The sequence below is a fragment of the Enoplosus armatus genome, chromosome 12 (genome assembly GCF_043641665.1).
Source record: "Enoplosus armatus isolate fEnoArm2 chromosome 12, fEnoArm2.hap1, whole genome shotgun sequence".
Lineage (NCBI taxonomy): Eukaryota > Metazoa > Chordata > Actinopteri > Centrarchiformes > Enoplosidae > Enoplosus > Enoplosus armatus.
Window position 1 is genome coordinate 5,794,453 of NC_092191.1, and position 22,083 is coordinate 5,816,535.

A 22,083-nucleotide genomic window follows, 5' to 3' on the forward strand; every position below is an offset into this window, starting at 1 on the left:
AATATAAAGTGAAGAAACTGAAATAGTAAACGCCACAGTGTGTGTGTGTGTGTGTGTGTGTGTGTGTGTGTGATCTTTATCCCATGAGACAGCAGTAACAGCAGCCGTGTTTTAGAGAGGAACAGGAGGTAATGTTCTGTGTTGTTTAACAGGAAATGAGATTGAGGAGGAGAAAATTAATGAAGATGGAGGAGGAAGAGAAATGCGCAGAGGAAGGTCAGGAATAAGAAGAAGGATATTTGCTCTGTTGTGTTTTTACTAATTTATTCTGTTCTTGCCCATTCTAGTCTCTTCTATTATATTCACGAGTTCCAAAAAGTTCACAATAAAGTTTTTCATATTTTCTTTGTGGTATGTTAAGCCTTATATTTATTCTTTATTTGATACTACTGTTGCTATTGTCCCATTGTATGCTTTCATGTTGTAACACTTTTACCTTTTTTAAACACATGTTCTATAATCTCTAATGTTTTCTTATCATTTATTATTGAAGTTCATTATTTCTCTTAGCCATTCATTATGTATATAGTAATCACATTCTATGATAGTAATGAGACAACGCCATACTAGGAGTATAAGCTGGACAAACTGCACAAAATATTACTACCACTAATAATAATAATATAATAATAATAGTAACATTAATAATAATATGATAAACATGTGAATATTTAAAAAATGAAATGCAAAACCCAGATCCTCGGTAGTTTCCTTATTTTCAACAGGCATAGTCCAGTCGCCTTGTTGTACTCTGAAGGACCCTTCATAATTCCAACATGGCGGCGTCCATACGGGTGTGCTGTGCCCTCCGCATCACAGTCGGAGGTGAATTATTTATCTTTCTTACCACCCACAGCTTCGTTAAAACAGTTCAGTGTGTATGTCGGAGTATGTTTACTGTATTTGTGTTTTGAAGTGTGACTTGTTTGTTTATGGTGTGTTCTGTTTACTGACCCGGGACAAGCCTGTCGTTGCTGCAGGGCTGTCACGATCAGGCACGTCTAAAAAATAGCAGTAATTTAAGTGCAGTCAGAAATATGTAACGTTATTTCTTGCGGTTAAGAATAACAGGTCCTTAAATTTTAGACTTGTACAACAAAATTGAATAAACTGGCTGGGAATTGCGTTTGTTTTACATGTTGCGTGTTCCTCGCGTGTGTTAGTGCTCTCTAATCGTTATTTAAATCGTTTAACTGTTGTTGTAATTAAGGACATAATAGTCTTAAACATGAAAATGTTAGTACAAGTGTTAACACTTCAGGCTTGTTTATGGTAAATAGAAATTATTCTCAAGTCACCTTGAAATGGTGTATGTATTTCCCCTACCAAACTTAATTCAAAATTGTATCAATTTAATGTCCAGCTGCTTGTGAGTAAATGTAGACGCCTTTGAGAAAAGAACTTCAGACTAGTTGGCCAATGGTTGAATCCATCTTTTAATTCGGCATACTTACAACGTACTTAGTTACAACTGGAACAGTACTTTGTTGTAGTGAAATCTCATCTTTTATCAGGCTTTACTTTCCTCACTGTCTCCCTATGCTGTAGTGTGTTTATGGGTAGAATATTTTGGTAACCAGGAGAGAAACCTGGGAGGTGGCTGATGCTGCTTAGCTTATATTCTGTTCATTAAAAATCAATATCAACATGGTACTTGATGTGACAGTCTAACCCTTTCATTCATCAAGTTGTAATATCAGTAAATTGGCCAAGCCTGATGTTTGCTGTTGTCTTGTTGCACAGGGTTTTCTGTGTGTGTACTCGTAGCTGTGTCTTTGTATGTTAAACCTGCTTGCCGTGATGCACATAATGCAGTTTTGATTCATCTCCCTTTCCTTTGGTGGGTGTCTCGCTCTTCCAGGTGCAGCACCCCTCCGTATCATGGGTGGAGCAGTTCAGGTGTCCCACTTGGCGAGTCGATCCTCAGCAGCGTCTCTCCAAAGAAACCCTGCACTTCCACTGCTCCCTGCAACGGCATGGCAGCAAACTAGACATGGCAGCTTCTTCAACAAGTGTAAGTATATGAAAAGATTATTTTCAAAATCCCTCCTCCCCACGTTGGAACACTAACATCATAATTGTCAGTTACAGCCCAAAGTAACCCGCTATCCTTCAGCACATGTAAGCACCTGTTTTGTTCAAATGGCAATTGCTTCAAGTTGTTGGGTGCATTTTAACAGAGCTTGTTTGGACAACATGTTCGTTAGATGACATTTTGTGTATGTCAACATGTGTTGCTCACAGTTTGCATTGTGATCACAGGAATACGCTCACACACAAACACACACTGTCAAACAGTGGGCTCATATTTCTCCATGTAGAGAAATATTAAATACTTACTCTCAGGAGAGTTTTTGTTGTGTTAATTTACTTTTATGGTTTTATTTTACTGATGTGCAGCATTTTCAGATGGGCCTTAATCTATGGATGCACTGCAGGCCCTAAACTGGACCTGTGATACTGTATATCCACTTTAGGTGCCAGGTCTTTGCAAACACTGAGAGTTTATTGTATTTCAATTACAGTCCCTAGGCAATCCCATATGTCACCTGTTGGACATCTTTATTCCTTGGCCCTTACAGCCCACAGAGTCCATACATCCTCAGAACAGCTAGCTTTAGTGAGACGCCTAAATTCAGCTGCCTAAGAAATTACATCCATAGTCTTCATGCATAGTAGAGTGTTCTGGCTTTGTGAGTGGAGCTAAACTCTCTGCTGTGAAGGTGTAGCAGGTGAGAAAATGGACCCTGGTGAAAGTGGGGACACCCCGTCAAGTTCTAAATCTGTTTTGTTGGCAGCATTTTAGCTTTTCGGTCAGGGAAGAAAGAAAGGGATATTAAGACTATTAATAAAAATATTTGAGACTAATTTTTGAAGAATTTTAATGGTAATTTACAGTGTAGAGGCAGCTGCCAGGCTTGTGGCATTGGTCTCATTTGATTAGTTGAAGTAATTTAGGGCTGCAACTAACGATTATTTTAATGCCAATCAGAGTATCATAGAGAACAAGGTGACATAGGGACTCCCATAGACTAACAATCCAAAACAATAAAAAAATATCAAATTAACTTTAATTTTAATTTTGTTAGACCAAGAGTTGCCGATTAATTTGTTGTTGTTGATCAACTAATCTAGTAATTGTTGCAGTTCTACAGTAATAAGAATCATGTGGCTGTGATTTATTGATGTTAAGATAGAAATAAAAAAAATCAGCACTTTCACTTGAATCATTGTTTTTTGTAGTTTTTGGGTACTTGGATGCCTTTTGATTGAATTGAGAGCTCAGAACCAGCACTGTTGGCTGATGAAGTCTCTGTATTTTACTTTTATTTGACTGCCATTGTGTGTTCAGCAAAGTTTCTCTGTTTTCTGTTTTGATACAGATAAAATTGAGTAAAGACATTTGACAGATCTTTAGAGCTGTTATGTTCATGTCTGTTTGTTCATCTGTGTCTGTGTGTTTACAGTGACGGCTGAGGAGTTGTGGAGAGGTGTGTTGGCAGAGTCGGGTGCCGGAGCCAGGAAGGGCCGAGGGAAGAGAACCAAACGCAAACTGAAGAGGGACCTGAACCGAGGACAGATCATCGGAGAAGGTGAGACATCATCTGTCTGTCTGTCTTTCTTTTAGTCTCTGCAGATGAAAGAAGAATTAAGCAAATTGAAAAATGAAATCAGGTTTCTTGAAAGCTCTTTTTTCTGTAGGTCTGTTTCGTACCTTCTAAATATGAAATCAGATTGTTTAGATTATTTTCTCTGTGCTTTCTGTGAAGTTGTGTGCTGCTGTGCTGATGGACAACACACGAGAATACTCATTAGTTAATGCTGATTCATTTATTAGACCGCTCTACTAGGAGAGGAATTACCCTTCAATCACTCTGCCTGTCCTCTCTTTCCTGTTTTCACAGGAACTATCAGTCTGCACTCAGTCTCTTCTGTGCTTTCACTTTGACTAAGTGTCTCTAATTTGTTGCTCTTTTACGATCCCTACTCATCTGTCTGTTAAATTATCAGGCTTTAAAATGTCTTTGATGTATTGATAGAGATGCACAAACAAAATATGCAGCTCGGTTCATATGAATGCTGTGATGCAGTATGTTGTCATGCCAACCACTCCTCATACTTTAAGGACATACGTTTATTTGGTTGGCTTCCAGCTCAGCTCTATCCATTTTCAGTCGAGGTTTTGATCTTGTCAGACTTTTGCAGATAGGAAGTTTTAAACTCTTAAAATTAATTTTCTGAAACCTGTAGACACCTCAAATACATCTGTGGTAGATTATCTACCTATTTATTTACATGCTACCTCTGTTTATTTCTTATCGTTTTTTAAATGAGAAGTTCATTTTTTGTTCTCTGTAACAAGGATAAGAAACGTAGATTTGGAAAATGAGTCGTACTATATATTTTCTTCTCTTGCACCCTTTGAGTCCTCCTCTGTTGTGTTCTCCTTCTCCCTGATTGTCTGTCTGTCTTTAACCCACAGGTCGTGGTGGTTTTCTGTGGCCTGGTCTGAACAGTCCGGTGGTAAAGGACGGGACTCTGCAGAGCATGAGTCGAAGAGGCGAGACTGAGCAGCAGGAGGTGCAGGCTGAGCTAGGTACAGAGACAGTGCACTGAATACAAACAAGCACACTTCACTACAAACATGTTTGAATGCAGGAACACATTCACTCATTTGATTTTGCTCAAGAAATTGTGATCAGATTATTAAATTGCTGTGTAAAACAACAAGAGTTGAGAGGTTTTTAAAAATAAAATACCTTTAGCAAAGCCAAAGAGCAATTATTTTTCTGAAGAAGAGTCTTTTTCAAGAGCTACTAGGAGGCAACAGCAGGGGGAATGAGGTCTTAAAGGGGCCCCGTGGGGTGTTCTTGTAAACAAACAAAAGTTATGTTTACATGCACTGTTACCAAAACTCACTGTGTGTATCCTTGAGGTCTAACAAATGTGTCTTCCTCCATAAATCATTTGCAAAACCAATATTTTAAGTATCCAGCAGTGTTTACATCCCTGTTTACTAGCTTGCAGTCTTCTTCTTTCCTGGTACTTTGCTGCATATCTTGGATGTTACCTCCACCTGTTGATCTGTGGAGTAGTGTGAAACAATTGGCAGGAAAGTGTCCCGTGTCACTTGTGTGCATGTGTGTGCACGAGACAAACAAAACTGGGACCCACTTATGGAAAAACAGTAGAAGTAGCGCCACTAGGGGACAAAAGCTCCACAGGGAACCTTTAATTTTGAGAAACAGGAGCACCGTCAGCACCACTGGTGTGAGATAGAAGCTGCCAATTTGTCTCCGCTGTGATCTCATTCGTTAACAATAATTACGCAGTTAATTTGACAATGACAAATAGCACCTGTGATGTGTATCATGTTGCGCTCTTTGAAGTCAGCTGTGGCCTCTGTATGTTCTCGAGGCTTTGGTGCTAAATTTGTCGGTTGTATCTTTCTGCAGTGCGTCTGAGGGATGAGTGGGACAGGAAGAGGAAGATGAAGGTGAAGAGGGAAAGAGGATGGACCGGAAACTCCTGGGGGGGCGTCAGCCTGGGCCCCCCTGACCCTGGACCCAACGGAGGTGAACTACACGCAAACACTCACACAACATAGAAACATGTAAACATCGTAAACTGTGTGTAAACTTGAGCTGGATTTCTGTATCTCGGTCAGGATGATCCGTCAGTCCAGCTGTAGGGATGGAGATAGATGAAGCAGTAGAGGAATAATACAGGGAGAGAGAGTGACAGACCAGTATGATGGCCTATTAGGACTGATGAAGATGAGAACGAGTGTCAAGTGGGACAATTTCCTGATTTAGAAAGACATCTCTTTCCCTGCGTCTCCACTCTTCATGCTGCTTGACTTTCTGTCTTTTTTCCTCTTTTCTCTGTCACGCTTTCTGTCTGTCTCCCCAGAACTCTCTTTTTATCTCTTTTGTCATCCTTTTTCTTCTCAGTTTTACACTCAGAATTTCTCTTCTTACATCTCTCAACCCATTTTTCTTCTCCTCTATTCCCCTCTCCATCACCACCACCTCCTCTATTTGTCTCTTTCCTCCCACGATCTTTAGTCTTTTTTTATTCCTAAACCTAAATGATCGCACTGTTTTTCTGCCATATTTTAGATTTTCCCGAGAGCCGTCAGTCCATGCTGAAATATCTCAACAACTATCAGATGGGATGCTATGAAATGAGTGCTAGGACACCTGACATTTTATCTAAGGCCATCATCAAGTAAAGTTTCAGTTTGTTCAGTACTTTGGTTTTTGACCAAATACCAAACAGACATTCTCGTCAGCCTGATCTGTACTTTGTGTTTAGTGCTGATTAGCAAATGTTAGCATGCTAACGTGGTGTAAAAAGAACATGGTAAACATTGTACCTGCTAAGTGACAGCTGGCATCATCATTGTGAGCATACAGCCTCACAGAGCTGCTAGCATGCCTGTAGACTCTTAGTCTTGTTATTGTTTTTTTCACTTCACTGCAGAACAACAAGTCAAGAGAGTTTGCAGATACAAAAGACCATGTACATAGATGGTGTGCATTATCAGGAGCTAGCCCCAGTGACATTCAGTACAAGTTTCTGTTATTATATTATATGTATTGCCCAGTAACTGAGTTCAAGTAGGCTAATGTCACCCTTCAGATTATCTTCAAACTGCAGGCAGAGACAAAAAAAGTTTCCCTCACCGTCCTCTCAGCCCTGCCTGCTGTACCAGGAGGGTTTATATCAGGACTTTGGGTCGAAGGTTGAATGTAATATTATTGTAAACAGTCTCTGAAGCCCATAAAGGAGCGTCTCCAGCCTGATCAACTCTTTATTGCAAACCCTGAGGAACGCCGCTGGTTAAAATCCACCTGATTCACTGATGGAGCTGCCAGCCTCTTATTCCCAGCCTTATTACACTGTTTAAACTTTGTTCTTTGCCGTTTCCCCTCGAGTTTAGCTCATTTACCTCAAACTGCTGACAGATGAGAGGCGAGGCTCCGTAGTCGTAAAGCACATTTTCTTGCTTCTTGCTGCCTCTTCTTGTATTCAGTCTCTCACTTGCTTGCTGTTCCTTTCACATCCTCCCCTGCTTCATTTTTTCCCTGTTATTTCCTCTCTCTCGTCACCGTGCCAACAAGCGCTAACACCGTGAAATACACTCTCTCTCCTACATGTACAAATCCTTTCTTTTACACACACACACACACACACACACTGGGCCTGGTAAATGTGATGTGCAGAGAGCTGTAACTAGGTTGCTTGTCTCTGATCAGGTTTAGTTTCTTACAGATGGTGAGCTAATGTCCCAGCTGAGTTGTGTAGGTGTGTGTGTGTGTGTGTGTGTGTGTGTGTGTGTGTGTGTGTGTGTGTGTGTGTGTGTGTGTGTGTGTGTGTGTGTGTGTGTGTGTGTGTGTGTGTGTGTGTGTGTGTGTGTGTGTGAGAGAGAGTTTTCTCCTTGGAGCCTTTGAGTCAGCTCTCCTTTGTTTGTTGTTAATTGGTTAGAAGTGAACAGGCTGCTGTTGTGAGACTAACATCCTTCAGAGGTCACTGACAATGAAAAGTGTCAACTCGTTACACTGCTGCAAGGGCTTCTGGGTATTTGTTACGCTAGCAGGAGCCTGGTTGAATCTGTTTATAGTGTCTGTGAGCGTGTGTGCGCCTGTGCCCAAACTGTTTGTGTGTCCAAACTTTTTTATCTAAACGTCTTTTTTTCTTTCCCGTCTCTTTCCACAGAAACCTACGAGGACTTCGATTCACGTGTCATCGAGGTGAGCGTCTCTCTTTCCGCTGACCAAACAAACCGCAAACTGACACACACAAACATAAAGGCTTGAATTGTCAGCAACATCGTTCTGGTTGTACTACTTATTATTATATTTATTCATTCTGTTATTTCTTTCCTTTTTCAAATAGCCTTGAAAAAAACGTAGCAGTGCATGTTGTTCCTAACAATGAAATTAATAAAAACTGTATCTAGCTGCACACAAACATATTAAACTATCATAAAATTGCCACATTAGTTCACTTTCACTTGAGGGAGCTAATTTTTACGAAGGTTTATAGCTTCTTTCACTTAATTTGGACAGAAAACATATTATTTTTAAACCTGCATTAACTGCCACTTGGAGGCAGCAGAAACAAGTGGTGAGCACATCGTCATCACCAGCAGCTAAACGGTGAGCTGAAACTCAGGAGATGATGTAGATGGATGATCAGTTCTTGTTGACGCTGTGCGGACCTCACAGGGTTGCGGCCCGGTCATTGAGAAATCGCTGCTCTAACTTAATCAGACTGTACAGAATAATGATTCAGAAAGCCTCAGAGGAGGAGGCTGTTTTCAGGAAACTCAAAATGGTGGAAAATCCAGTGTGGCGTGTACACATGGACGGTGTTGGAGGCAAATTTGCTGAGCAAGGATAGCTGCAGTCGAGCTTTACATTTTGTGTCATCTTGCGGCTGCTGTGTGGGGAGATAAGACGGTTATTAAACTGTTCACTTCGGACCAAATGGTGAAATTTCTAAAAAGTCACATTTGTGGCCGTGTTTGATACAAAGCAAATATATATAAATAAATAATTTCATCAACCCTAGAGTAGTGCTGTTCACTCACACACTTAACTATTTACTCTAACAAAGAAAAAAACATTTCTACAGCTCATAGACCTTTTTAGACCTGAAGAGAAATCAGTATGTTTAATAATAATAAGTTGGACATTTGGTAGTTTATTATTATGAAACTACTAGGTAATAGTCTTGTTTTGAAAGTAGATGACTCAACTCATTAGATTTTACTAAAAATATGAAGAGCTGTGCTGAAGAAAGTGTTATAATGTTATGTTATAATGTAAAGACTAAATGTACAAACTGAAGTATTATTGGCAGTTGAACCAGCAACCGTCCAGTCTTGAGCCCACGTCCCTCACACACTTAACACCACATGCTAATAAATTAAATACAAAGCTTGTGTGTGTGTGTGAGATAAGATCAGCTGTATGGACAGACCCAGTTCATTTAGATTCTCGCCGTCGTACTGTATTTTACCTTAATTCAATTAGCACTAATGGACCCTACTGAACTAATGGGGATAATGCCACAAGGTCACACACACACACACACACACACAGTAGTTCTGTACAGGATGACCCAAGTGTGTATCTGCCACACACACACACACACACACACACACACACACATTAACTTGCACAGGGATACACAGGCACAAATTAGGTCAAATACATATTATGTACATAGACTCCATACGCACACAATATCAGATGTGTGTGTGTGTGTGTGTGTGTGTGTGTGTGTGTGTGTGTGTGTGTGTGTGTGTGTGTGTGTGTGTGTGTGTGTGTCACATTGATAGTCTTCCCCAGCCCTCCTCCCTACATAAATGAAAGTGGTGTCACAGACATTAGGCTTCCCCCTGGAAACGCTTTATGGTACCATCTCGCTCTATAAATATATCCTGTGTGTGTGTGCGCGCGCCACTATAAATTCAGGCCTAATGAAATGAAAAAGGCTTACTGGAATAAAAGCCTTGTCTCCCAAGGACGATGACGCCGGCATGCCATTAGTGAACACATCCAACGTGAGGAGAGGAGGAAGAGGGAGGGAGGAAGAGTGGAAGTTAAAGTGAGAGGAAAAGTTAGTGAGTTAGGAAGTCGAGACATGAGAGAGAGACGGAGGAAAGTGAAAACAAAGTAAAGAGAGAGGAGAAAGATTAAATCCTCTAAATACATATTCAAACATATAGAGTAGAATGAAAATGCAATATTTTGAATGTATAACGAATGATGCAATATCTATATCTCTCTATGTGCAATACAGTAAAATTCCTTTATCCATGTCTGTGAAATTGTAAGTTTGTAAATAATTGTTCTTATACTTTAACTATCTTTATTGTACTCATGCCTCTTTCTAGTGCACTATCCCATATGCTGCTATAACAATGCAGCATTTTCCCGCTGAGGGATTAATAAAGCATTATCTTGTCTTAAAAAAACATGCACCATAATGTCTAATCTAGTCGAATGTGCACGTCTCTGGCACAGTCTCAGTAAGAAGTGCAGACAGCTGGACCTCAGAGAGATGAAGAAGAGAGGGAGGGATGACAGAGAGCCGAGGTAACAGTAAAGAAAAGAATGGGGGGAGAGTCGGAGCAGACAGAGAGAGGAGTGATGTTCGTGGCCTCTCTCCAGGTACAGCAGCCACTTGGACGGGACTCAGTGATTTCATTAACAGAGATGGAGCGTTGTCACTGTCAGGACAGGGGTTTTTGTCTTTTTTTCTCTCCCTCTCTCTCTCTCTCTCCCCAAAGTCAACAACCTTGAAAGTTTTGCTGAAAGTAAACAGGACAGCCGGCTGGATGAGAGCAACTTTTGCAAGAGCTTTCAATTGGATTAAATGTTGTGTTTTAACAGCCAAGTGGAGCTCACAGAGGCACCTACAAAACGTAATATCCAAAGTGAAATAATAAACATAAAAGGCATTAATACAGGCTGATTATTAATTTGTTAAAAGCATTACTTATATATGTTATACAGGCTGTTAAAAGTTCATATCCTCTCTCATCTATATGTTTAATTTGAATACATAATTCTGTTGCAACTCATGAGGACGTTTTGTAATTCAAGAAAATTACAAGAAACTTTTGTACCAGGAATCCCATTTGGATCATTTTTAAGTTAATGGTGCTTTTCTAACTATGTTTGATATTGTGATTATCTAAACAACATTAAAGGTTGCCACTTTAATTATAGGAGTTAAGATAAGAGAATTTCACGTCTTCAATTCATAAATTTGAAGATAAAAGACTTTCATCATAAAGGAGAGATATACTTTTCAGCATGCTGTTCATTTAACTACATACATCAAAGTACATAATAGTTTGTTTTGTAGCACACATAAAATATTTAATTGAGGAACACAATGTCCATATAAGTTAATTTTAGCCACCACTTGAAATGATGTTAAGTCACATGTAGGCCCATTGAAGATGAACAGAAATTAATTGCATTTCATTTTTTTTAGCTTATTATAGGTTTTAGATGACCGTGATACTAAATTGTACACAAATAAAACACACTTTAGTTTACAAAGATGTTTTAATGAAAGCAATGTTGAGTTGTTGAGATTACTAGAAGAGCCAATTAATCACAAAACCTGTATGTTAGCTTTAATTGACTTTAAAAAAACTATTTAAAAAAACAGATTCAGTTGAATGTGAGGAATCTAATGTGATTTTGTGAGCGAGTTCTGTTGTAGGAGACTTAGTTCCACTTTTAACTCGTTTAACTTTTCCCACATAGTTCATACACTGTGAGGAAAAAGTTAAGACAAATTCACGTCACTTCATTTAATTTTTATTTTATTTTCTCTTGTTCACTATCTCTCTCACGCTCACACACACACACACACACACACACACTTGCATGATTGATACGTGGCCTCCTGAGCCAACATGACAGTTGTTAGTCTGTTCAGTGGTCATAATGAAACAGCAGTTCGATTTGAACCAACGCACATTGGCACAGAAATGTATTTTCACTCTTGTAGTTCTTCCTCTGAATCATACTTGATGACAGGTGGTCGGAGATCTCTGGAAGGTCATTTTAAAACAATTCAGAGTGTTCAAAAACCACACTGTGACTATTTTTACAGTGGAATCAAACTGATTATTCATTTAACTATTTTGCTTTCATTGAAGTTTATCCGTCATTGGATCTGCCGATTTGACTCAGATAATGGTCATTTCACCACATTGTGTGTTCGCTTCACAGCAGCCCATCGAAAAACAGAATTTTTAATAAGTCGAGAGGCAAACGGCTCATTTAAGTCAGGATGTACCAGAAAAAACTGTTGCACAAGAAGAAGGGCGAAAGTCAAATACCAGGATGAAGTTTGATGATTTACTCAATGGAGTCTGCTTTGAGATGAAGTTAGTTCACACGGCCAGAATACAGTCTGTATGAATCTTACTACACAAGCAAACACAGAACACAGAAATCAGATCCACTAAAACATTATATACAGTTACCATATAGACATAAACACAAAGTAGAACTAGTAGTAAGTAGAAGTACAGATACAATTGATGTATGAAGTCAGATACAGTATTAATATGTAGTAATTGTACAACAAGGATTTGTCCTCGACAGCACCGTATGGAAGAAGCCTCTTCAGTTGTGCAGGAGTAAATACACTCTTTACACGATTCAGTGTGTTGGCAGAGTCCCGATATCAACTGCACTTCAGAGGAGTGTTGAGTGTTGTCGGAGGTCTGTGCTCTCGCAGCGCCTTCTGGTTCCATGCGGCAAAGACTCCTCCCCTGCACTGCAGCGTTATAGACAGATACAGATAGGGAGACATGCAGCAACAGATTGAGAAAATAGGAGATGAAACAGAAGTGAGAGCGAGCTCGAAGCATCCTCCCACCGCCATGCTGTCGCTCATCCGGTGGAGAGAAACTCAGCCCATCTGCTCTGCTGCTAATGCGCCGCCAAAACTGCTGCATTTTCACCTAAAATGACGAATGCAAGGCCCAAAAGCCCAACATCACACTGGTAGACGTTCACACACACTTGCAATAGAAACTGGCTGTAAGTAGCTACAAGTTGCATTGAAACATGAGAATTAATAACTTGTTGAATTTACAAAAACAGCGTTTGAGATCCCATCTGATCGGGATCTTTGCAGAGTCTCCTCAACTACACACCAATGTCAGTGAACGCTCACACTTCACAGCAAGAAAGGATATGTTGCTGCCCTCCTTTACAGGCCTGCAGCCAGAGTATGCACGCACAATGTTGTGTGTGTATATAGGTTTTGCATTTAAGCTTTGAAAACAACTAGTAATTACTGTATATGCTTCATCAATGCATGTTTGTTTAAGGTGGAGAACGATAAGAAAATATCAAGTGTGTGGAGTTGTGTGGAAGTATTAGGACCTAGCAGAGGCACATCACCACGTGTGTGTGTGTGTGTGTGTGTGTGTGTGTGTGTGTGTGTGTGTGTGTGTGTGTGTGTGTGTGTGTGTGTGTGTGTGTGTGTGTGTGTGTGTGTGTGTGTGTGTGTGTGTGTGTGTGTGTGTCCTGCAGGGGTGTGTTTTCAGTGTTTTTTGGTATCTGCTGCTACCCTGACCCCAATCCTTCTGCCATGGCCCTGCAGTCAAATTATAAATCCTTTACTGAAATGTGTGTTACATAACGAGTGAAGCTGAAGGCAGATCTTGACTTTGAAGTTCCCTCAGCTGAAATTCAACACTGTTCTGTCACTTGCGCTCTCTCACGGTGATGAAAGCGTCGAGGTGAACTGAGTTTCTTTTTGTTTTGTTTTGGGGTTTTTTGGCCCAGATGAGTCTCCGAAAGGCTGCTGGTGGTCCCTGAACAAGCTGACCATAGAAAAACACGGGGCAATAGATAGAAAGGGACACATAGCACTTTTATATCTGTGGTGTTTTAGGTCACTTTAGGTTTCAGTGGACAGTTGGGGGATGATGGAGGTTTAGTTCTGCGTTTCTGATTCTTTTACTTTTGTTTTTTCTTGTTGGTTTTATCGCTGGCGTGTAAAATGGATGTCTGCGCTTCATTGTTAAACCTTTGAGTATTTGTATAAAGGTATATTTTTCTCTCTTATTGCACATCGAGTTTCTCACACATTCATTCTTCCCTCATTCACTCACTTTTTTAACTCACTTGTTTGTTTCTCTCTCACACTTTCTCTTCGGTATTCTCCGTCTGTCTTCCTTAGTTTTTCCCATTTCTATTGGATAATGGATATTATTTGGCACTTGTCTTCCCACCTTACTGTTGCCCATGAATATACACTAGATACTCTTGTATTTGTATAGAATTGTAGATGCATATTGTTAACATCTTAAAATGCAGCTGAACTCAGTACACCACCACCACAAACTGCCGCCTCAGAAAAACCACAGTATTTTGAGGTGTTTTTTTTTTTTTCTCCCCACATCAACAAAACAGACACCAGCACAAAAACAAAACCCACCCACTAACACACCGCCGCAGCGAAGTAATACCAACACAGCTCCGAAAGGCACAACAAAGATTTAAACCACAAGTTTCTTGCAGAGCTTCTTTATGGAATCACATAAGATTATACAAGTCTGTGTTCAATACCTGTCACTGTAAGTTGCAGATAATTCAGCTATTTTATACTTAAAGCTGCACCAATCAATATTTTATATATGAACAATGGATCAAATGACTGTGTAGTGGGAAGCTAAAGATCCAGATATTTCCCTCAGGTGTCGTTGGAGCTAAACAGAGAGTGAATGTTGGACTTAAATTGGCCAAGAAAAATGAAGTAGATGCTAACATTGCTTTATATGCTGGATGTGTAAACAGTTTGCTGTCACGTTAGCCGTAACAACTTTTATAAGGCAATCATTTGTCTCGTGTTGTGGAGTTCTGATTACTGCCGCTTTAAATATGATATGATTAAGTCGTTAAAATAGCGTTAAATGCTTAAAACTACTACAAAATTTGAGTTTTTATTCACAACGCATTATGTGAAGAAAAGTATGGCATAAAAATATCTTCTAATCAGCGCTCTAATTATCTTAATTAACTCGGCTTAATTAGCTCATAAATATAACTGGCTAGTTTTATTTATCATAGTGACGTTCAGCAGCTCAGTGTTGGATTTGTGGTGAATTTATATCTCAGCAACAGAAACGTCCTACCCTTCTTACTGTGTGTGTGTGTGTGTGTGTGTGTGTGTGTGTGTGTGTGTGTGTGTGTGTGTGTGTGTGTGTGTGTGTGTGTGTGTGTGTGTGTGTGTGTGTGTGTGTGTGTGTGTGTGTGTGTGTTGTACAGTGTTTCGTAAAGTTATTTTGGGAGTCAGCAGTTTGTTTATCTGTAATCAAGACCCCATACACACTCATACGTTCACACTCCACAGTACAACACACTGTCTCTTCTTCATCATATATTTACATTTACTTTCTCTGTCACACACACACACACATGATCATAATCAAACACACACACACTGTTTGTGATTCTTCTGAAGTTTACTGTTATTGTCTCTCAGACACAAACATTCACAACAGAGACCCTCCACTGCTGTTCTGCTGCGTCACTCTGCCTCTTCCTCTCCTTTTTCTTTCCCTATTGTTTCTTTTCTTCTCAGCTTTTCCTCTTTGGCTTTCTCTCCTTTTTGTATTTCCTCTCCTCTTTTAGTTTCTTCTCCTGTCCTCCCTCCACACCTTCATCATCCACTTAATCGTTTTCTCATCTGAATCATTTTAAAGTCTAAAGAGGCAAAAAATCCTCTTTGCCTTTCCTCCTGTCTCCCTTTCCCTCTGCCCTTCTTCTCTTTTGCTTTCCTCTTATCTCTCTTCAACCCCCCCCTCCAGTTCTCCACCTTTCTTCTCCCCCTCCTCTTGTCCTCTTCCTCCCTCTCTTCTCTCTCATATCCTCCCTTCTCTCTCTCCCTCCCATGTTATTTATTTTTCTCCTCTCTGCTCTGACCTGCCCTTTTCCTCTTTCCGACCTTTGCATCTGCTCCTTTGCCCACCTCCTCTTTCCTCCTTTTTGTAATCTCTTACCTTCCCTCCACTCTCGCCCTCCGCTCCTTCCTCCTCTCTGTGGTGTTTCAATGCTGCCCCCTGGTGTTCTCAAAGTCATGTTGCAGGTAGCTGATCAGGCTGAGTGGTTGACTGACCACTGAGCTGAGTAGATGACTGTGAGCTCTGTTTAAATCTGGACAGGCAATCTGGTCTGAATTGACAACAACTGACACACACACACACACACACACACAGAGCATTGTATTCATGTTTATACCATGAGTGTGTTTAACGTGATGTCCAAGCAGAACCTGATAGATGTCAGGCGGTGAAAGCGCTCTTGTTAGGTGTTGTTTATGGTTGTTTTGCAGGTGAAGAGTGTGTTCAACATGACAGCCAAGGAGGGCAGGAAGAGGTCCATCAGCTGCCTGGTCGCCGTGGGAAACGGCAACGGAGCTGCAGGTTCGACACTCTCCGAAAATTAAGCATGACAAAAACTTCTTGAGTTCTTAAAACAGAACCAAAACTGATGTTGACAGTTTCGGGATTTTTGCAAACGTTGAAAAATCATTTGGGAACCTTCCAGCCTCTGTAGATATGGAGAAGTGCAGGAAATGTTTTTTGACAGTTTTCAAAGCTCTTCAGAAGCGAGCGAAACTCTTAACAGACTCCTGAGATTCTCCTGCTTCAGCTCCTCATTACAGAGTCTGTTAGGGCTGCTTTATTTAACATGTCATCATGTCACAGCGTTCATGGACGGCTCATAATCATTAACAGTTTAATTGGCAGCAACAAATAATGCCATGAACTTTTCTTGAACTTAACCTTTTCTCTGACTCACTGAGCTGCCCGTCACTCTCCTCTCAGACGTTTTAAACTGACTGTCTCTCCTCCACCAGGCTTTGCTTTGGGTAAAGCAGCTGACAGAAACACAGCTCTGAGGAAGGTAAGACTTTTTATTCCACGTAAAATAATCATCAAGTCATTTTTTTGTGTTCATATCCCCAATTTGTGGACTTTCTAGTTGCATTTTTTAATTCTAAGATTTAAAAACAATGAACTAAATTTCGACTATAAGAGGACTCTTAAGCTCCACTGAAACCCAGTCCACATTTACCGTGTTATGCATGCAATCCAAAGACCAACACAAAAACAATTGAATTACTATGTAGATTGGTTAATAATATTTTTATCACGGAGCAGTCCCACAAAGCAAATGGAGAGTCCCTTGCGTTCTGCTAAAAATGATATTGTACTTATTGATTCTACAAATGACTCTGTGTGTGTGTTTGTGTCATGTAACTGTGACCTGCAGGCCAAGAACAGAGCCATCCACTACTTGTATTATATAGAACGATACAACAACCACACCAGTAAGTGATTGTGTGCATGTGTGTCCTTCATTTACTTTTTCTCTTAGACCTTCCCCTCCTCCTTCGACTGTTCATTCACATCCTTCCTTTTCTTGCTCTCTCCTTCGTAGAGTTGCAAAGTGGGAACATCCTCAACATTACGTCACATAGAAACATGGAACTCTTGCGAAACAATCCTTTAAGTTATTGTCACGGCTGCCAGTTGTTGCTGTCATGTTTTCTCCGTCAGTTTGGCATTTCGTGGCTCTAAATACTACAGTACCCATGAGCCTTGGCTGGAGAAGAAGCCAGTTAGAGTGGTGATTCGGAGCGCAAGCAAATTCAAAACTCTTTGAATTTTTGCTCTTCCAAAATTAACCCAGAATCCCAGTGAAGTGAATTAATTTATGTCGGCATTAAGGCTTAAGTAGTACAATTTTAAGCTCAGTGATTGGTTGTTTCTTAACAAAATGCACCATGAGGAGTCATAGTTAACGTCTCATGTTTTATTTTTATGTGCACGTTCGACTTTTTTTTTATCAAAGAACCAGATATTTTCTCACACAGTTGATGACCGTTTGCTCTGATGATTCAACCGTGAGAGTTTCCTGCTCATCCAAACTGTAGAGGTGCTCCAACTGTGAGTCACGTAACATCGTCCGTTAGGAAAATGCTCCCCAAAATAACTTCTCCCGCTTCACACCTCTATTACTTCCACTCCTCTGGTTTCCCCCTTCTACCTCTACCTCCAGCTCTTTCTCCTCCTACACTTTTCTTATTTTGTCCTCCTCCTCTTCCTCCTCCATCACGCCCTCTACTCGAGCTTTTCCTCCCCCATCCCTCTTTCCTCTCCCCTCCTGTCCATCACCTGTTTGTACTCAAACAAACAACGAAACATTACTCGAATCATTAAAATGGATTTTGTGAAGAAAGGTATGTGAGTTAAAATGCACTGCTTGTACGTTCTTATTGTAAAATGCCATTTGGCTGCTTCTGCTGCTGCAGGAGAGCGAAGCCAGAAAGATTAATGTGTGTGAGTCATCAGCCTCCACCGCGCCCACCGGAGGAGAAAGTTAGCTTCCTGCTTTGGCCCGAGACCAGACAAGAAGTGTCTCTGTGTGTGTGTGTGTGTGTGTGTGTGACCCTGTATTTCCACCCAGTTTGAGCTCAATACTATGGTATATTTAATTTTTGCAAGTTCGTAGCAAAAAAACACTGTCAAATCCACATGCCAGCTCTCACTGTGCGACCGCCTGCCACCTGTCTGGAGAGTCATGTGATTGGTTGTTTGTTTACTTCTTCGTCCTGAACGTAACATTACATTGTCAGATGGGATGGCTTCGAGATCATTTATGTCATCATTCTTCGGTCACCTTTGTTGCTCACTCACTGAAGCCGAAAAAGTTGCATCTGTTTGTTTGACAGTCGGTAAGATTTGAGATTTGAAATCCAGATTTCCTGCAGGCCAGTAATCTCTCAGGTTTTTGGTGGCAGTCCAGACCTGGGTTTTTTTCCACCAGGTGATTAACAGTTTTTGTAATTGTTCTGCTGCATAAATGCGTTGGTCGGGAAGTCCAACATCTGGACGCCCCCGACTTGGACACTAAACACGTCGTTTTGATGGAAAAACAAATCTGATAAAAAGCATAAAACACGAGGGAGGCTGCAGGTTTGTAAGTCGGAGAATTGTTCAGATCTGGCAGATGTTTGAGCTCCCCTGACCCTCCAGTTGTTGTTGTTGGCACCAGTATTCCCTCTCCCAGGAGCAGGTGAATATTCATCTGGCTTCAGTGGTGTTCAGTAGAAATAAATGAACAATACAAAGCCAAAGTGAATTTGAATACATATGAATGTGGTTGTTTCTGTTTTGGGCTTTTTCCACCTTTTGTTGGAAGAAAACGAGACCTTAACAAACATTTGTTGGTCCTTTTGGTTCAGCTTTAAAGTCAGGGTCGACTTTTAGTTGAGTGTTGGAGATTGAAAACAATCACAGTTACTGGAATATAAAAGAGTGCATGTTTTTTCCTGTCTGCTTTGACTTTGTCGCTGTTAGGATCTGTGAGTCACACACACTCTTCCAAATGAACCTGGACCTCCTGCAGCTGCAGCAAATGTTCAGCTCCCCCTGTGGTGTGTGTGAATGTGTGTGTATTTGACATTTAGTTTTGAATTTTTGATTTCTTCACCCAGCAGGGTGTGTCCTCCGAGCACCAAATGTTCTGCATCTTTTACTGCTTCTCATCCGTCCTCTCCTTTTGTTCCTTCCCTCCGTAACTTCCTCCTCTGCTGTTGTTGTCGCAGCATCCAAGTACAAAAACTAATTTATTAAGTATATTAAATTCTGACTGGATGTCTAGAGAAAGCAGGGACCGTGAGGTGTTTCAAGAGTGATGTGACGCAAGAACAAGATTTTAACCTCCAGCTATGGAGGTTTCTCCGGCTTCATTCGGCAGCACACAGCTCCCGCTCAGGGGCTGTGTGTCTGAATAACTGATCAGCCACAGCTGCTGCAGCGAGCAGGAGACGCTGGCATGTGGAAGGACATCTGGTGGGCAGGTAGAGAAACTCAAGACCTGAGGGAGAACAGGAGAAAAGATGCACAACAAAGCACAAGTGCCTTCACTTGGAACTGGATCAGAACACGTGACAATAATTAGCCTTCTTGTTTGTCTGTTATGTGTCAGTTTGGCTGTTTGATCTCTCGCTCTCTTCCCCTTGATCTACATCCAGCGAGTGTAATTCAGTTGTTGCTTTTCTCTCCAACAGTTTATCACGACATTGATTCCAAGTTCAAGAGGACAACGCTCCGCATGAAGAAACAAAACGAAGGTACGTCTCGATTCGTTGAGCATTTGGTCAGTTGGATAAATGTTAAGCTTAGTGTTAAAAATCGAAACTGGTTTTACTCACAATATACATGAGAAAGAAATGTAGGTAACGCTTTCTTTCACAGGTCAGTTTTTACTAACTGACTAATATTTACTAATACATTCTGAGAAGCTTTCTGGAAAGAAATGTGTAATTTGGTCGGCAATTATTCATTTATAATTGGAAACCAATATATGTTGAAGGTGTAGGAAAATCTATAGTTATTCTAGCAATTGGAATTCATTAATTGGAAGGGTGTCTCTTTTTTCTGCATATTGTTATCCAATGACACAGTTCTTCCCAGGAAACTTCTTGGAAATTATTCCAAAATCACAGACTCATAAAATAAAGCGTGTCATCTTTGCTGTGCAGTTTGTGCTGCAGCTATTTCTTTAATATCTCTGGTTGTGTATGCAAAATTTCCAGATCATTTACTATATTTACACTATATGTGAATATTATAATTTTACATATACCATAATAGAAGAGTTTATATTGTCCACTCCTTCATGCTCAGTCATGGTGAAATCAATGTGCGCATGTTTGTGAGTGATTCTCTCTCTCTGTCTGTGCAGGTTATGGTCTGCACTGCCACCGGGCGGTCATCACTCTGTGTAAGCTGATCGGCATACAGGACATGTACTGCAAAATAGAAGGATCTGTCAATCTCCTCAACATCACCAGGGCCCTCTTCACGGGATTAGCCAATCAGGTGAGGCCATGTCGGCACGGTGGGAAGGTTCCCAGATATTTGTTTTAATTGCTACTTGAAAAGCAGAGTGAAAAGTCAGGAACAACAATACAAAATCCTCTACCATGCAATAAAGGGAGGTCTTAAACATTTTGGAAAAACTGAAAAACTTTCAACTTTTAGACTTATAATGTAGAGGAAAGTATTTAAACTCTGAAATGAGTCTTTGTGTATTATGATATTATATATTATCTTACACTTCAGACATTTATACTGAATGAAATCATATAATAATAATATAAAAATAATAATGAATGTCGACTGTTTCCTTCTCCACCGCCAGACACCCCAAACCTAGTAGAGGTTGCTGTTGAGTTCGGAGCCTCAGTAACATCTCTCCCTCCCCCCCGCAGGAAACCCACCATACGCTGGCCAACAAGAAGCAGCTCCACGTCGTCGAGTTTCAGTCACAGCGAGGCCTGCTGCCCATGGTGGTGGCGAGTCCTAAAGATGGCGCACGACTCGACCCGGAGCCCGAAGACGAGATCCCCAACACCCGGCTGCACTGGGACGACGTGCAAGCCGCGCAGGGAACCAAACGCTCGATCTGGGCGGGCATCAAACGCACCATCTGGTAGAGTGGGAGTGGGCTGGTGACTGGATCGGACCACGAGACGGGTGATTGGACTTATAGAGGCCAGGAGTTTCAGACTGAGGCTCTGACTTAGGCTTTGATAAGAAAAGATGATGATTTGTGTGGAATAAGAACATTCTTCCTAAAGAATATCAGTTTTTGTTAATAATCTTGCAGATTGTGATCGTTTTGTCAACTGAAGGCTAAAGTTACATGTTTCTCAAACTGAAGACATCTCATTTGAAAACAATCCTCTAGATACACACAGTCAAGGCCAGAATTGACGCTCAGTAAAATATTATTATTAGATATCACTGTTTCCTTTATAACTGCTTTCTCGTCCATGTGGAATCGTTGCAAAATACAGAATGTAGTAATGAAATAAAGGATGAATCTGTAAAAACCTTGTGATATATATACTTTTCTGTCTTTGTCCACGTTTTAGCTCATTAAGTAGTTACAAAAAATAAGTCTGACACCCAAAGATTTCTGTATTATTGGTCTGAATGTTGCTAATCTATTATTATATGTCTGCAGGGAGTGAGCTGAAAGATCAAAATGTAAACATGTTGGAAGTTTTTTGCGATGCTATACATGAAAAAACACACAAACTCCAGTCTGTCTGTGATTTCAGTCAGAAATGTGAGAACTTCTAACATGTTTAAATGTAGCTCTTTAAAAGATAGGGAGCGCAACAGTAGATCAGCAACATGACGCTAAGCAGCTGATAGTAAAGAGGTTACATTTTGTATTTACATGTTCACTACAAAGAGATGCTTTACTGTCTTTGATGTTCAATTCTAGCGTCTAAGAAATAGTTTTAATTTTAAAAGGTGAGGGGGGCTCATCAGTTGCTGTCAGCTGTTATACATCTTTAGATAGTTGAACATGTAAAAAATTAGGTTTAAAACTGTATTATTCTTTCAAATGTCATTCCTTTGTGACTGTATGTTCCCTAAAGAATCACCAGGGGGAATCTTTGCTCCATCTCCTCAATTTAAGTTGTTAGTTTAAGTGC

General features: G+C 40.5%; 1 protein-coding gene across 1 annotated transcript; it reads left to right on the plus strand.

Moving 5' to 3' along the window:
• Positions 1–752: 752 nt before the first annotated feature.
• Positions 753–21,470, plus strand: mrps5 (mitochondrial ribosomal protein S5). Its single transcript, XM_070916094.1, has 12 exons — positions 753–825; positions 1,862–2,014; positions 3,468–3,593; positions 4,484–4,597; positions 5,457–5,576; positions 7,723–7,757; positions 15,892–15,982; positions 16,420–16,466; positions 16,836–16,893; positions 19,639–19,701; positions 20,316–20,452; positions 20,845–21,470. Exons 1-12 carry the CDS (start codon positions 777–779, stop codon positions 21,067–21,069), a joined length of 1,218 nt encoding a protein of 405 aa, XP_070772195.1. The 5' UTR covers positions 753–776; the 3' UTR covers positions 21,070–21,470.
• The last annotated feature ends 613 nt before the right edge of the window (positions 21,471–22,083 follow it).